Source organism: Babylonia areolata, chromosome 7 (genome assembly GCF_041734735.1).
Source record: "Babylonia areolata isolate BAREFJ2019XMU chromosome 7, ASM4173473v1, whole genome shotgun sequence".
Lineage (NCBI taxonomy): Eukaryota > Metazoa > Mollusca > Gastropoda > Neogastropoda > Buccinidae > Babylonia > Babylonia areolata.
Genome location: NC_134882.1, coordinates 21574765 through 21592264, shown reverse-complemented (window position 1 = coordinate 21592264; position 17500 = coordinate 21574765). Strand labels below are relative to the sequence as shown.

At 44.1% G+C, this 17500-nt stretch overlaps 1 protein-coding gene across 16 annotated transcripts in view; it reads left to right on the top strand.

Moving 5' to 3' along the window:
• Positions 1 to 17500, top strand: part of LOC143283900 (C-Jun-amino-terminal kinase-interacting protein 4-like) — a 161254-nt gene that overhangs the window by 57246 nt on the left and 86508 nt on the right. For all 16 annotated transcript variants that reach the window (XM_076590313.1, XM_076590307.1, XM_076590306.1 and 13 more), the window contains one exon: positions 12738 to 12929. In XM_076590313.1, coding sequence (XP_076446428.1) covers positions 12738 to 12929 — 192 coding nt within the window. The remainder of the gene's footprint in view (positions 1 to 12737; positions 12930 to 17500) is intronic.

Genomic DNA, 17500 nt, shown 5'->3' with positions numbered 1-17500 from the left:
TGGGGGGGGGGGTCGGGAGGGGGGGGGGTATAGTGAAACAATGCTGATTTTTTTGGGGGGAGGGGGGTATAGTGAAACAATGCTGATTTGTTCTGAGGGAGGGGGGTGTAGTGAAACAATGCTGATTTGTTCTGGGGGAGAGGAGGTATAGTGAAACGATGCTGATTTGTTCTGGGGGAGGGAGGGGGGTAGTGAAACAATGCTGATTTGTTCTGGGGGTTGGAGGGGGGTAGTGAAACAATGCTGATTTGTTTTGGGGGAGGGAGGGGGGTATAGTGAAACAATGCTGATTTGTTCTGGGGGGTGGGGGTATAGTGAAACAATGCTGATTTGTTCTGGGGAAGGGCAGTATAGTGAAACAATGCTGATTTGTTCTGAGGGAGGGGGGTGTAGTGAAACAATGCTGATTTGTTCTGGGGGAGAGGAGGTATAGTGAAACGATGCTGATTTGTTCTGGGGGAGGGAGGGGGGTGTAGTGAAACAATGCTGATTTGTTCTGGGGGAGAGGAGGTATAGTGAAACGAAGCTGATTTGTTCTGGGGGAGAAGGGGGGGAGGGAAACAATGCTGATTTGTTCTGGGGGATGGAGGGGGGTAGTGAAACAATGCTGATTTGTTCTGGGGGAGGGAGGGGGGTATAGTGAAACAATGCTGATTTGTTCTGGGGGGTGGGGGTATAGTGAAACAATGCTGATTTGTTCTGGGGAAGGGCAGTATAGTGAAACAATGCTGATTTGTTCTGAGGGGGGGGGGGGGGTAGTGAAACAATGCTGATTTGTTCTGGGGGAGAGGAGGTATAGTGAAACGATGCTGATTTGTTCTGGGGGAGGGGGGTATAGTGAAACAATGCTGATTTGTTCTGGGGGAGAGGAGGTATAGTGAAACGATGCTGATTTGTTCTGGGGGAGGGGGGTATAGTGAAACAATGCTGATTTGTTCTGGGGGAGGGAGGGGGGTATAGTGAAACAATGCTGATTTGTTCCCAGGGAGAGGAGGTATAGTGAAACAATGCTGATTTGTTCTGGGGGAGGGGGCATATAGTGAAACAATGCTGATTTGTTCCGGGGGAGGGAGGGGGGTATAGTGAAACAATGCTGATTTGTTCTGAAGGGGAGGGGGGTATAGTGAAACAATGCTGATTTGTTATGGGGGAGGGAGGGGGGTATAGTGAAACAATGCTGATTTGTTCCCAGGGAGAGGAGGTATAGTGAAACAATGCTGATTTGTTCTGGGGGAGGGGGCATATAGTGAAACAATGCTGATTTGTTCTGGGGGAGGGAGGGGGGTATAGTGAAACAATGCTGATTTGTTCTGAAGGGGAGGGGGGTATAGTGAAACAATGCTGATTTGTTCTGGGGGAGGGGGGTATAGTTAAATAATGCTGATTTGTTCTGGGGGAGGGAGGGGGGTAGTGAAACAATGCTGATTTGTTCTGGGGGATGGAGGGGGGTAGTGAAACAATGCTGATTTGTTCTGGGGGAGGGAGGGGGGTATAGTGAAACAATGCTGATTTGTTCTGGGGGAGGGGGGGTATAGTGAAACAATGCTGATTTGTTCTGGGGGAGGGAGGGGGGTAGTGAAACAATGCTGATTTGTTCTGGTTGAGGTGGGGGGGGGGGGGGTATAGTGAAACAATGCTGATTTGTTCTGAGGGAGGGAGGTATAGTGAAACAATGCTGATTTGTTCTGAGGGAGTGGGGCTATAGTGAAACAATGCTGATTTGTTCTGGGGGAGGGGGGTATAGTGAAACAATGCTGATTTGTTCTGGGGGGGTCAGGAGGGGGGGGGGGGGGGTATAGTGAAACAATGCTGATTTTTTGGGGGGGAGGGGGGTATAGTGAAACAATGCTGATTTGTTCTGAGGGATGGGGGTGTAGTGAAACAATGCTGATTTGCTCTGGGGGAGAGGAGGTATAGTGAAACGATGCTGATTTGTTCTGGGGGAGGGAGGGGGGTAGTGAAACAATGCTGATTTGTTCTGGGGGAGAGGAGGTATAGTGAAACGATGCTGATTTGTTCTGGGGGAGGGAGGGGGGTGTAGTGAAACAATGCTGATTTGTTATGGGGGAGAGGAGGTATTGTGAAACGATGCTGATTTGTTCTGGGGGAGAGGAGGTATAGTGAAACGATGCTGATTTGTTCTGGGGGAGGGAGGGGGGTAGTGAAACGATGCTGATTTGTTCTGGGGGAGGGGGTATAGTGAAACAGTGCTGATTTGTTCTGGGGGAGGGAGGGGGGTATAGTGAAACAATGCTGATTTGTTCCCAGGGAGAGGAGGTATAGTGAAACAATGCTGATTTGTTCTGGGGGAGGGGGCATATAGTGAAACAATGCTGATTTGTTCTGGGGGAGGGAGGGGGGTATAGTGAAACAATGCTGATTTGTTCTGAAGGGGGGGGGGGATATAGTGAAACAATGCTGATTTGTTCTGGGGGATAGGGGTATAGTGAAACAATGCTGATTTGTTGGTGGGGGTGGGGGTTAGTAAAACAATGCTGATTTGTTCTGGGGGAGGGGGATAGTGAAATAATGCTGATTTGTTCTGGGGTAGTGGGGGGTATAGTGAAACAATGCTGATTTGTTCTGGGGGAGGGAGTGGGGTAGTGAAACAATGCTGATTTGGTCTGATGGAGGGGGGTATAGTTAAACAATGCTGATTTGTTCTGATGGAGGGGGGGTATTGTGAAACAATGCTGATTTGTTCTTGGGGAGGAGGGTAGTGAAACAATGCTGATTTGTTCTGGGGGAGGGGGGGGTATAGTGAAACAATGCTGATTTGTTCTGGGGGAGGGGGGTATAGTGAAACAATGCTGATTCATTCTGGGGGAGGGAGTGGGGAAGTGAAACAATGCTGATTTGTTCTGGGGGAGGGGGGGGGGTATAGTGAAACAATGCTGATTTGTTCTGGGGGAGTGAGGGGGGTATAGTGAAACAATGGTGATTTGTTCTGGGGGAGGGGGGGGGGGGTATAGTGAAACAATGCTGATTTGTTCTGGCAAACAATGGTGTATACAGCACCACTCACAGCCACAGGAGCTTCTTTTTCTTTTTCTTTTTTTTTTTTAAACAATGAAAATCCACAACCTTTGAATTGTGTCAATTTGTGGCTGAAACATTTTTCAAACACATTTCAGGCTGTTCAGGGTGCAGATGTACCTGAAACATCCATTACTGGAATCAGTGAATGGCCAGTGGCAGACTGTATGCATCTGTATAATTTCAGTCATCTCTCGATTTGTTGTTTTATGAAAACATATCTGCTTTTAAAGTAGTGGTCCTTACCTCTTTGAAAAGTCTGTAGTTGACAGTGAGCATGTGGAAAGGTAGTGGGTGTCCCTTTGAAGTTATTGGATGCTCCACACACACACACACACACACACACACACACACACACACACACACACACACACACACAGTCAGGAATATGGTCTCCATCTTCTTTGTGTGAACACATTGCCTGTGTAAACAAATGGTGGGATGAATTACCACTGGCTCCCCAAACCATGTGCGAGCACTCTTTGATTGCCACACAGAACTGCAGACCTCACCGCACAGAACTGCAGACCTCACCGCACAGAACTGCAGACCTCACCACACAGAACTGCAGACCACACCACACACAACTGCAGACCTCACTGCACACAGAACTGCAGACCACACCCCACACAACTGCAGACCTCACTGCACAGAACTGCAGACCTCACAGCGCAGAACTGAAGACCACACCACACACAACTGCAGACCTCACTGCACACAGAACTGCAGACCTCACAGCACAGAACTGCAGACCTCACAGCGCAGAACTGCAGACCTCACTCACAGCGCAGAACTGCAGACCTCACAGCGCAGAACTGCAGACCACACCACACACAACTGCAGACCTCACAGCACAGAACTGCAGACCTCACAGCGCAGAACTGAAGACCACACCACACACAACTGCAGACCTCACTGCACACAGAACTGCAGACTTCACAGCACAGAACTGCAGACCTCACAGTGCAGAACTGCAGACCTCACTCACCGCACAGAACTGCAGACCTCACAGCGCAGAACTGCAGACCACACCGCACAGAACTGCAGACCTCACAGCACAGAACTGCAGACCACACCGCACAGAACTGCACATCTCACTGCACAGAACTGCAGACCACACCCCACACAACTGCAGACCTCGCCGCACACAACTGCAGACCTCACTCACTGCACAGAACTGCAGACCTCACAGCGCAGAACTGCAGACCACACCGCACAGAACTGCAGACCTCACTGCACAGAACTGCAGACCACACCCCACACAACTGCAGACCACACCGCACACAGAACTGCAGACCTCGCTCACTGCACAGAACTGCAGACCTCACTCACTGCACAGAACTGCAGACTTCATTGCACACAGAACTGCAGACTTCATTGCACACAGAACTGCAGACCTCACTGCACACAGAACTGCAGACCTCACAGCACACAGAACTGCAGACCTCACAGCACAGAACTGCAGACCTCACAGCACAGAACTGCAGACCTCACCGCACAGAACTGCACACAGAACTGCAGACCTCACCGCACAGAACTGCACATCTCACCGCACAGAACTGCACACAGAACTGCACATCTCACCGCACAGAACTGCACACCTCACCGCACAGAACTGCACACAAAACTGCACACAGAACTGCACACCTCACCGCACAGAACTGCACACAGAACTGCACACCTAACCGCACAGAACTGCACACCTCACCGCACAGAACTGCACACCTCACCGAACTTGTGTCAGGAACACAGACCTTTCTTTTACAGACAACAGAAACAATGCTTTCTTCAGTTCTTTTTGGTCAGAAGAAGCATTCACCAACATGTAGTCATGACTTGCCCCCCCCCCCCACCCCACCCTCCTCCCCCCCTTCATTCCTCACACACACTAAAGGAAAACTAAGAAAAACAAAACAGGGAATGGAGTCCTCAAGTCATGGAAACTGACCTGAAAAAAAAAAGATAATAACAAAAGGCATAATGCTGCCAGAAATCAACTCAGCAATCAGAAAAAAAACTAGCTTGAGGAAATGAATGAAGAACAGCTAGTACAGCCAAACAAAATAAATAACAGCTAGTACAACCAAACAAATGGTAACATCAAAAGACCAAAATACAATCAGTCTGGTGTTAAACGTGTGACAGCCAAAGCTTTCAGCCCAGAGACAGTGCATCATTCCCAGCACCACTGATCACTTCCACCAATTCTGACCATAAGCATTATTATTATTGATACTTACTCAGTGCCTGTCTTTGATCAAACCAAACTCAAAGATTTTTACAAACATATTGTCCTTTGCACAACAGGCTGCCTTCCTGGGTAGAGCCCAATGACAGCTGCCTTGAGGTGCTCATCATGGTTTCTGTTTCAGTCAGGTTTTCAGTCATGCACACACATACCTATGCACATCAAGCTGAACTGCAATGATGAAGCAGCACTGCTTGAGAAACTGGCCTAGTCACCACTTTTTCAGCTGTTTTTATCCCTGACCCATCAGTGAACAACGGATCCTGAAAACCTCCCCACACATTGCAAGTTGTTAGCCTTCCACTTCTCAACTGACGGGTTGAGAATTGTGGACCTATGTCACTTTCAATAATTCCTAATCACACTCCTATTGTAGAGAGGATAAGTCATCAGAAAATATTGGTTCTTATTTGAAAAATGGATAAATTACATAAAAATAGAAGCAAAACACATAATAACTAAGCAGTTACATTATGACATGTTTTCAGTAGCTTTGTGTGATGAAGTAAATGCTGCTGCCAAAAGCAAATCACAGTACGGAAGTATAGACAGTAAAGTGTGTGTATTTGTGCTCATATTGGTAAAATGCTGCTTACTGTGGTGGGATTATCATCTTTTGATAATTCAGGTAATCTTTTATATAGTGACAGTCACATCTTTTTGATTTTTCTTCAAGTAATCAGTTTATTATATAGTGACAGTCACATCTTTTTGATTATTCTTCAAGTAGTGTGTTTATTATATAGTGATAGTCTGGTAATTCTTCAAGTACGCTGATTATTATGTAGTGACATTACATCTTTTTGATAACTGTTCAAGTTTGTTTTGATTATTGCTTCAATTTTGTGGTCCCAAGAGCTTGGGTTGTTCAGTGAATGTAACCATGTATATTGTATTACCAGGAATTGTTATCAGCCTCCAGTTATCGGAAAAAGAATATGTATGGCAGACTGAGGCAGCCTAAGATCAGTAAAAATCATTGTGATAATCCAGAGAAAAGGCTCCCTTTGATGAAGTAATCCTGAAGTAAAGGCTCCCTTTGATGAAGTAATCCTGAAGTAAAGGCTCCCTTTGATGAAGTAATCCTGAAGTAAAGGCTCCCTTTGATGAAGTAATCCTGAAGTAAAGGCTCCCTTTGATGAAGTAATCCTGAAGTAAAGGCTCTCTTTGATGAAGTATTCCTGAAGTAAAGGCTCCCTTTGATGAAGTAATCCATGAAGTAATCCTGAAGTAAAGGCTCCCTTTGATGAAGTAATCCTGAAGTACGTTCATCCCTCTTCACAACATTATGCACAGGAATGATGACCGTAAGTTTATTTTCCTGAACTAACGTGGTTACATGGATGCTCTTGTATATTATATAATCTGGAATGTATGCATAATTATAAATAAATATCTTTGTGCATGTATTTTTTAACCCATTTTCTAGGCACAGCCTCTGTGTGTGTATGAGTGTGTGTGTGTGTGTGTACCGGCTGAGATATGCATGTTTTGCATGTATGTGTATGGTGATAGGCACATCAGTGCGTAGATTGATTCATGTTGGCATGACTGTGTCGGTTCATGATTGTGGGTAAGACAGTGCTATGAGCTGAAGAGCGTCAGTTCCCTGAAGAGATGTTTATACACTGGGTGTGTGGATTGTTGGCCTGGTGGTCACACATCCACCCAGAAAGCAAGAGAATCTGAGCACACAGAATCAGATCCCACTTTTGTCAGTATTGTCTCTGTCAGTGGTGGCCTGGGCGCTAAACATTCAGATGAGATGATAAACGGGGGTCCCATGTGCAGCATGCACTGAGCACATGTAGAAGAACCCACAGCAACAAAAGTGTTGTCCCTGGCAAAATTATGTAGAAAAATGCACCTAAATAGGAAAAGAAATACATTTACAGGCAGAAGAGACAAGAAGAAAAAGAGATGCACCGCACTGCAGTGATGGAAGGGAGAGCACCCCAACTTTCACACAGAGAATCTGTTGTGGCAAAGAGTAGTACAATACAGTACAATATATTTATAACTGTTTAACTCAGTGGAGTGGTGTGTGAGGGTGGGAAGGGGCGGGGGGGGGGACACTGCACTGAAGCAACATGCTGTGCTCAGGGAGAGCAGCCTGAATTTCACACAGAAAAATGTTGTGACAGAAAACAAACACAACACAATGCAGCGCAATCCAACACAACACAACACTACACGACACAACATAGCACAGCACAGCACAACACAATACATACAACACAATACAGTACAACACAATACAACACTACACAATACAACACAGCACAGCACAGCACACCACAATCTAACACAACACAGCACAACACAACACAATACAACACTACACAATACAGCACAACAGCACAATCCAACACAACACAGCACAGCACAGCACAGCACAGTCCAACACATCACAACACAGCACAGCACAGCACAGCACAGCACAATCCAACACAGCACAGCACAGCACAGCACAATCCAACACAACACAGCACAGCACAGCACAATCCAACACAGCACAGCATAGCACAGCACAATCCAACACAACACAACACAGCACAATCCAACACAGCACAGCACAATCCAACACAACACAGCACAGCACAATCCAACACGACACAGCACAGCACAGCACAATCCAACACAACACAACACAGAACAGCACAGCACAATGCAAACATACCTGAGCACACAGCTGTGATGGGCACCACCTGACAATCAGCAAGAGCAAAGACCTTGCCAAAAGCTGTGCCTTCGCTGACTGGTGTGTCACACCGACAGTGTTGGACAGCACTGCTGGCATGTCAAATATTTCTCTGTGTGTGTGTGGTGTGTGTGTGTGTGTGTGTGTGTGTGTGTGTCTTGACAAAAGTATGTATTGTTTTCATTGCTGTATGCCGTGTTTGTTAGAAACAGGTATTTGTGGAAAAACAGTTTTAATAGTCAACACTTTTTTCTTTTCTTTCTTTTTTTGAGGGATGAGGGTTCTCTGTGTGAATGAGTGGGTATGTAATTGTTGTTGACAAAACATACATGAACAGCTGATGCATTTCACACACATGATTTGTCATTTGTTTATTTGGACATGAAAAACACAGCATGGTGTACCACACACGTCTAAGACATCAGTGTATACAATCAACTTGTCACTGATTATGGAGATGAATAATGATGATGAAAAACCTGAGATGAAATTAGTACCTATGGAGTGTGTATGTTTCCATCAGCAAATGTTTCAACATTCTCATCAAATAACTTTGTGTAAATGATGTGCAAACTGCACATCTTGTGTACCAGTGTTGAGAATGTATTGGAAATATGTAAATGTCAAAATGTAAGGCCTCCTGTTCAGTATACCGTTTGCTTCCCTGTTGAGAATGTATTGGAAATATGTAAGTATCAGAATGCTTGGCCTCCTGTTTAGCATACCATTTTCTTTCCCTGTTTTTCGAAACCTTTAATACATGAACAGGTGTACATGTAAAAAAGTGTATTTGTTGAAAAAAAACAAATAGGTACTTAAAACGTAGCTGCATGAGTATATGTATGCATGTGTGTTCATCCATTCAGTCACAAGTGTACATGCATGTTCACTGAAGTTTTGCATCATGATGTTGACTGACATGTTGAAGTTTGCATCATGATGTTGACTGACATGTTGAAGTTTGTGTCATGATGTTCACTGACATGTTGAAGTTTACATCATGGTGTTGAGTGACATGTTGAAGTTTGTGTCATGATGTTGACTGACATGTTGAAGTTTGCATCATGGTGTTGACTGACATGTTGAAGTTTGCATCATGATGTTCACTGACATGTTGAAGTTTGCATCATGGTGTTGCCTGACATGTTGAAGTTTGTGTCATGATGTTGACTGACATGTTGAAGTGTGAATCATGGTGTTGCCTGACATGTTGAAGTTTGTGTCATGATGTTGCCTGACATGTTGAAGTTAGCATCATGGTGTTGACTGACATGTTGAGGTTTGTGTCATAGTGTTGACTGACATGTTGAAGTTTGTGTCATGATGTTCACTGACATGTTGAAGTTTGTGTCATGATGTTGACTGACATGTTGAAATTTGTGTCATGTTCTTGACTGACATGTTGAAGTTTGTGTCATGTTGTTGACTGACATGTTGAAGTTTGTGTCATGATGTTCACTGACATGTTGAAGTTTGCATCATGATGTTAACTGACATGTTGAAGTTTGCATCATGGTGTTGCCTGACATGTTCAAGTTTGTGTCATGATGTTGACTGACATGTTGAAGTGTGAATCATGGTGTTGCCTGACATGTTGAAGTTTGTGTCATGATGTTGCCTGACATGTTGAAGTTAGCATCATGGTGTTGACTGACATGTTGAGGTTTGTGTCATAGTGTTGACTGACATGTTGAAGTTTGTGTCATGATGTTCACTGACATGTTGAAGTTTGTGTCATGATGTTGACTGACATGTTGAAATTTGTGTCATGTTCTTGACTGACATGTTGAAGTTTGTGTCATGTTGTTGACTGACATGTTGAAGTTTGTGTCATGATGTTCACTGACATGTTGAAGTTTGCATCATGGTGTTAACTGACATGTTGAAGTTTGCATCATGGTGTTGACTGACATGTTGAAGTTTGTGTCATAGTGTTGACTGACATGTTGAAGTTTGTGTCATGGTGTTGCCTGACATGTTGAAGTTTGCGTCATGGTGTTGACTGACATGTTGAAGTTTGTGTCATAGTGTTGACTGACATGTTGAAGTTTGTGTCATGATGTTGACTGACATGTTGAAGTTTGTGTCATGATGTTGACTGACATGTTGAAATTTGTGTCATGTTGTTGACTGACATGTTGAAGTTTGTGTCATGTTGTTGACTGACATGTTGAAATTTGTGTCATGTTGTTGACTGACATGTTGAAGTTTGTGTCATGATGTTGACTGACATGTTGAAGTTTGCATCATGGTGTTAATTGACATGTTGAAGTTTGCTTCATGGTGTTGACTGACATGTTGAAGTTTGTGTCATAGTGTTGACTGACTTGTTGAAGTTTGTGTCATGTTGTTGACTGACATGTTGAAGTTTGTGTCATGATGTTCACTGACATGTTGAAGTTTGCATCATGGTGTTGGCTGACATGTTGAAGTTTGTGTCATGATGTTCACTGACATGTTGAAGTTTGCGTCATGGTGTTGCCTGATATGTTGAAGTTTGTGTCATGATGTTCACTGACATGTTGAAGTTTACATCATGGTGTTGACTGACATGTTGAAGTTTGCATCATGGTGTTGACTGACATGTTGAAGTTTGTGTCATAGTGTTGACTGACATGTTGAAGTTTGTGTCATGATGTTGACTGACATGTTGAAGTTTGCATCATGTTGTTGACTGACATGTTGAAGTTTGTATCATGGTGTTGACTGACATGTTGAAGTTTGTGTCATGATGTTGACTGACATGTTGAAGTTTGTGTCATGATGTTCACTGATATGTTGAAGTTTGTGTCATGGTGTTGACTGACATGTTGAAGTTTACATCATGATGTTGACAGACATGTTGAAGTTTACATCACGATGTTGACTGACATGTTGAAGTTTACATCATGGTGTTGACTGACATGTTGAAGTTTGTGTCATGGTGTTGACTGACATGTTGAAGTTTGTGTCATGGTGTTGACTGACATGTTGAAGTTTGTGTCATGATGTTCACTGACATGTTGAAGTTTGTGTCATGATGTTCACTGACATGTTGAAGTTTGTGTCATGATGTTGACTGACATGTTGAAGTTAGTGTCATGATGCAGATTCTGCAGCCCTTTCCTTCACTCCTGTAGCAAGACATTCCACGTTCAGCCAGCACATTCCATTCTCTCTCCTTGTAGCAAGACATTCCACATTCAGCCAGCACATTCCATTCTCTCTCCTTGTAGCAAGACATTCCACGTTCAGCCAGCACATTCCATTCTCTCTCCTTGTAGCAAGACATTCCACGTTCAACCATCACATTCCATTTTCTCTTCTGTCGCAGCTTCAGGTCTGGGTGCAGTCTGTTAAAATAAGACCTATTTGCACACTTGTATGCATGTACACAGACAGACCTATATGCATGCTTGTATGCATATACACACAGAGACCTATATACACACTTGTATGCATGTACACAGACAGACCTATATACACACTTGTATGCATGTAGACAAGCAGACCTATATGCACACTTACATGCATGTACACAGACAGACCTATATACACACTTGCATGCATGAACAGAGACAGTTCTATATGCACACTTGCATGCATGTACACAGACAGATCTATATGTACACTTGTATGCATGTACACAGACAGATCTATATGCACATTTGCATGCATGTACACAAACAGATGCAAGCACAAGTGCACAAACCTGCACCTACCTACCTACACACACACGCGCACGCACGCACGCATAAAACAAGATGCATTTTGAATCATGCTTTGTTTTGGACAAAATGAAGTTACACACACACACACACACACACACACACACACACACACACACAGATGTGCAGAGTGTCACAGTGTCATCAGTCCACAACACACATTTCTTCTTTGATTTGCCAACACACCTGTCCCACTGTTGGGCATGTTGATAGTAACAGGTGTTCTTCAGTGTACACATGTATCATGCTTTTTCAGTGAAAAACAAAACAGAATGACAGACATGTTAAATTACCAATATGTGTGCATTTTATAGTTAAAACTTCATTATTTGTGCTGTGGAGGTTTGGGGGGTGGTGGTGTTAGGAGTGGCACCAAAGAGAGAGTTAAAATTTCATTATTTGTGCTGTGGAGGTTTGGGGGGTGGTGGTGTTAGGAGTGGCACCAAAGAGAGAGTTAAAATTTCATTATTTGTGCTGTGTAGGTTGGGGGATTGGAGGGGTGTGGGGGTGTTAGGGCTGAATTCTGGTTGGAAAATGCACACTCCATAGTTTGGATATTTGTGAAGAGAAGTAAAAGAGTGGTTAAACGGCTTCACTGCCAGTACAGTGTCCATGAGTGCCTGGGTTTGAATCCCAGTCTCGCCCTTTCTTCCAAGTTTGTCTGGAAAATTGAAGTCAGCTGTTAGTCATTGGGATGAAACGTAAAACCAAGATCCTGTTGCTATGCAACATGCGCTTTTCACACTGAAAAAAAACCCTTTGCCAACAAAAGTGTTGTCCTCTGGCCAAATTGTGCAGAAGAAATCCACTCTGATAGGCACTCAGATATTCCTGCACGCACTGGAGGCCTGAAGTTGGGTTATGCTGCTGGTCCGACATCTGCATACCAGATGTGCTGCAGCGTACATAGATTTGATTTGTCCCAACACAGTGATGCCCCCTTGAGTAAGTGAAACTGAAAGGGACTGCTGTCTGGGCTGGTTTGATTATGGCTCCTGCGATGACGTGCGATGCATAATGTTTTTGTTTTTTGTTCTGTGGGCAGCTTCAACAACCTGTTCAGCTCGTCCAACAAGCAGAAGCGGGCGGCCCTGCCCATGGCCACTGTGAAGTACAACGCCCCCACCACGCACGTGCAGCCTGTGGGAGACCCTAACAAGAAGAACCGTGACAAGCTGACCAAGGACCAGTCGGCCTCACAGAAGGCCAAGGCCTACGACTTCCTGCAGGACGATATGTGAGTTCAGGGCTGGTAAGGGTAAAAGTCATATATACAGAAAGCCAAGGTCTACGACTTCCTCCAGGACGATATGTGAGTTCAGGGCTGGTAAGGGTAAAGGTCATATATACAGAAAGCCAAGGCCTACGACTTCCTGCAGGACGATATTTGAGTTCAGGGCTGGTAAGGTTAAAAGGTCCTGTACACACGTTTCTTTTAGAAAAAAATTCATTGAGCATCCACTGTGACTCCTGGACCTGACATAGGAATAGGTTGTGTGTGAAGGGGAGGGGATGGGGGGGGGGGGCAGTCTTCTCCTTCTGCCCTTTTAACCTTTCCCAACCTATTCACACCTGGCTGGAGTTTGGACAGTTGGATTAAACTGCCTTTCCAAAGAACACAACACCTTGCTGAAACAGGCCTTTGAGCCCTGGTCACTGCTGAATGCTGGATCACAATCTGGGCATGTGAGATTGAATCCCACAGTTGCCAGAATTTTGTCTCCCTCTGCTAGACATTGAGTGGTGGTCTGGATGCTAGTTATTCTGATGAGATGATAAATCCAGGTCCTGTGTGCAGCAAGCAGGTAGCCACAGCAACAGTAGCATTGTACCTGGTAAAATTCTGTAGAAAAATCACTTTGACAGTAAAAGAAGTACACTCACAGACAAAAACTTAAAGAAACAGAAAAAAATATCAGGTGGCAATGCACTGTGGTGACACTCTCTTCATGGGAGAGCAGTCTGAATTTAACACAGAAATCTGTGGTGACACTCTCTTCATGGGAGAGCAGTCTGAATTTAACACAGAAATCTGTGGTGACACTCTTCGTGGGAGAGCAGTCTGAATTTCACACAGAAATCTGTGGTGACACTCTTCATGGGAAAGCAGTCTGAATTTCACACAGAAATCTGTGGTGACACTCTTCATGGGAGAGCAGTCTGAATTTAACACAGAAATCTGTGGTGACACTCTCTTCATGGGAGAGCAGTCTGAATTTAACACAGAAATCTGTGGTGACACTCTCTTCATGGGAGAGCAGTCTGAATTTAACACAGAAATCTGTGGTGACACTCTCTTCATGGGAGAGCAGTCTGAACTTCACACAGAAATCTGTGGTGACACTCTCTTCATGGGAGAGCAGTCTGAACTTCACACAGAAATCTGTGGTGACACTCTCTTCATGGGAGAGCAGTCTGAATTTCACACAGAAATCTGTGGTGACACTCTCTTCATGAAAGAGCAGCCTGAATTTCACACAGAATTCTGTGGTGACACTCTTCATGGGATCGGGGAGAGCAGTCTGAATTTCACACAGAAAACTGTGATGACACTCTCTTCATGGAAGAGCAGCCTGAATTTCACACAGAAATCTGTGGTGACACTCTTCATGGGAGAGCAGTCTGAATTTAACACAGAAATATGTGGTGACACTCTCTTCATGGGAGAGCAGTCTGAATTTCACACAGAAATCTGTGGTGACACTCTTCATGGGAAAGCAGTCTGAATTTCACACAGAAATCTGTGGTGACACTCTCTTCATGGGAGAGCAGTCTGAATTTCACACAGGAATCTGTGGTGACACTCTCTTCATGGGAGACCAGTCTGAATTTCACACAGAAATCTGTGATGACACTCTCTTCATGGGAGAGCAGTCTGAATTTCACACAGAAATCTGTGGTGACACTCTTCATGGGAGAGCAGTCTGAATTTCACACAGAAATCTGTGGTGACACTCTCTTCATGGGAGAGCAGCTTGAATTTCACACAGAAATCTGTGGTGACACTCTTCGTGGGAGAGCAGTCTGAATTTGCTTTTCTTGTAGATTTCAGCTTTGTCCAGTTTTTGGGACTTGCCTCACATGCCAACAGTCATGCACAAAGCATGCGTGCAGGCTATCTTGTTGGACACAATATCCATCTACATGCACAAAGCATGTATGCAGGCTATCTTGTTGGACACAGTATCCATCTACATGCACAAATCATGTATGCAGGCTATCTTGTTGGACACAATATCCATCTACATGCACAAAGCATGTATGCAGGCTATCTTGTTGGACACTGTATCCATCTACATGCACAAAGCATGTATGCAGGCTATCTTGTTGGACACAATATCCATCTACATGCACAAAGCATGTATGCAGGCTATCTTGTTGGACACAATATCCATCTACATGCACAAAGCATGTATGCAGGCTATCTTGTTGGACACAATATCCATCTACATGCACAAAGCATGTATGCAGGCTATCTTGTTGGACACAATATCCATCTACATGCACAAAGCTTGCGTGCAGGCTATCTTGTTGGACACAGTATCCATCTACATGCACAAAGCTTGCATGCAGGCTATCTTGTTGGACACAATATCCATCTGCATATACAAAGCTTGCATGCAGGCTATCTTGTTGGATACAGTTACAAAACATTTTGCTTTTCTTGTAGATTTCAGCTTTGTCCATCTTTTGGGACTTGCCTCACATGCCAACAGTCATGCGCAAAGCATGCGTGCAGGCTATCTTGTTGCACACAATATCCATCTACATACACAAACAGCATGACAGTTTGAGGAACATGCATTTCAGAATAACGGAAAACAAGTTGGTTCACCAAAGCAGAAATGTCACTCACACAGAGTATTCAGCTTAGGAACTGACTGTTATCTTCTGAAACTTCCTTTTGTCACTACAAGAGCCTATGGTGAACGTTCTTTCTTCTTTGCTGCTCCTCATATCTGGAACAACCTTCCTCATCATATCTGTGAATTGGGGGTGGGGGTGGGGTGGGGGGGGTTGAGAAAGAGTGGTCATGAATGATTCATTTAATCTGTAACTTTTTCTTTGATGTAAAATGCCCTGAGCTCTCAGAGAGAAAGGGCGCTATACAAATGTACATTATTGCTTTTATTATTATTAAATACTTTGATTATTACACACACTTCAGTGTGTAGGTTGATGTATAATGATAGGGTATCTCAGAGGATTGGTAACTCACTGCTTACCTAGTGCTCATCATTACTGCAGCGCCAAGTATGTGATAGAGTTAGCTTGGCTTGGGGCTTTAATTTTGAGTTGGAGATATTTAAAGAATTAAATATCCTTGCTCACAAGCGCCAAGTTGTAACAAAGTAAGTACACTGGGGTGGTAAAGGACTGTTTGATTTAGGAATGAATTTAATTTGGATAAAAGTATTGAAACATTAAAGGGAATAATTTTGGATCTATATTGCTGTAGATCTTCATCCTGTCGGCGACACCACTTTTGTAGCCATGTTATGAGCCAAGTGGTTTATCATGAAAGGGTACGGTACAAAAGAATTACTAATGATTTATTGAATTAAAGGATAGAAAAGAATCCCCACACACAGACCAGGAACATGTAGAGGCCAGTCACAAGAGTTTTTCTTTTGTTTTATTTACAATAGTTAAGTAAGTAAAGAAGATGAGACAGGAGAAAAAGAGGTAAACAAGGATGAGGAGAAGAGGAAAACAGTGCAGCGATACGTAGCGAGACACTGTCGGTTGGGGCCGCAACGCAACAAAGTGGATGACACAACAGCCAGTGGTCAGCTAGCTGGCTATCGCCGCAAATGCCACAGGATTGGTAACTCACTGCTTACCTAGTGTCCATGGATTGGTAACTCACTGCTTACCTAGTGTCCATGGATTGGTAACTCACTGCTTACCTAGTGTCCTTAGATTGGTAACTCACTGCTTACCTAGTGTCCTTAGATTGGTAACTCACTGCTTACCTAGTGTCCATGGATTGGTAACTCACTGCTTACCTAGTGTCCATGGATTGGTAACTCACTGCTTACCTAGTGTCCTTAGATTGGTAACTCACTGCTTACCTCGTGTCCTTGGATTGGTAACTCACTGCTTACCTAGTGTCCATCATGATGACAGGGTATCTCACAGGATTGGTAACTCACTGCTTACCTAGTGTCCATCATGACAGGTTATCTCACAGGATTGGTAACTCACTGCTTACCTAGTGTCCATCATGATGACAGGTTATCTCACAGGATTGGTAACTCACTGCTTACCTAGTGCCCATTATGATGACAGGTTATCTCAGAGGATTGGTAACTCACTGCTTACCTAGTGTCCATCATGATGACAGGTTATCTCAGAGGATTGGTAACTCACTGCTTACCTAGTGTCCATCATGATGACAGGTTATCTCACAGGATTGGTAACTCACTGCTTACCTAGTGCCCATTATGATGACAGGTTATCTCACAGGATTGGTAACTCACTGCTTACCTAGTGTCCATCATGATGACAGGTTATCTCACAGGATTGGTAACTCACTGCTTACCTAGTGCCCATTATGATGACAGGTTATCTCAGAGGATTGGTAACTCACTGCTTACCTAGTGCCCATTATGATGACAGGTTATCTCAGAGGATTGGTAACTCACTGCTTACCTAGTGTCCATGGATTGGTAACTCACTGCTTACATAGTGCCCATTATGCTCTCTGGCACGTAGGGCAGTAACAAAGAAGAACCACTCCTGTCTGTTTTGGGCCAGTCTCTGAACAGTACCCCAGGTGTGCTTCAGATCCTGAGTTCTCCTTCC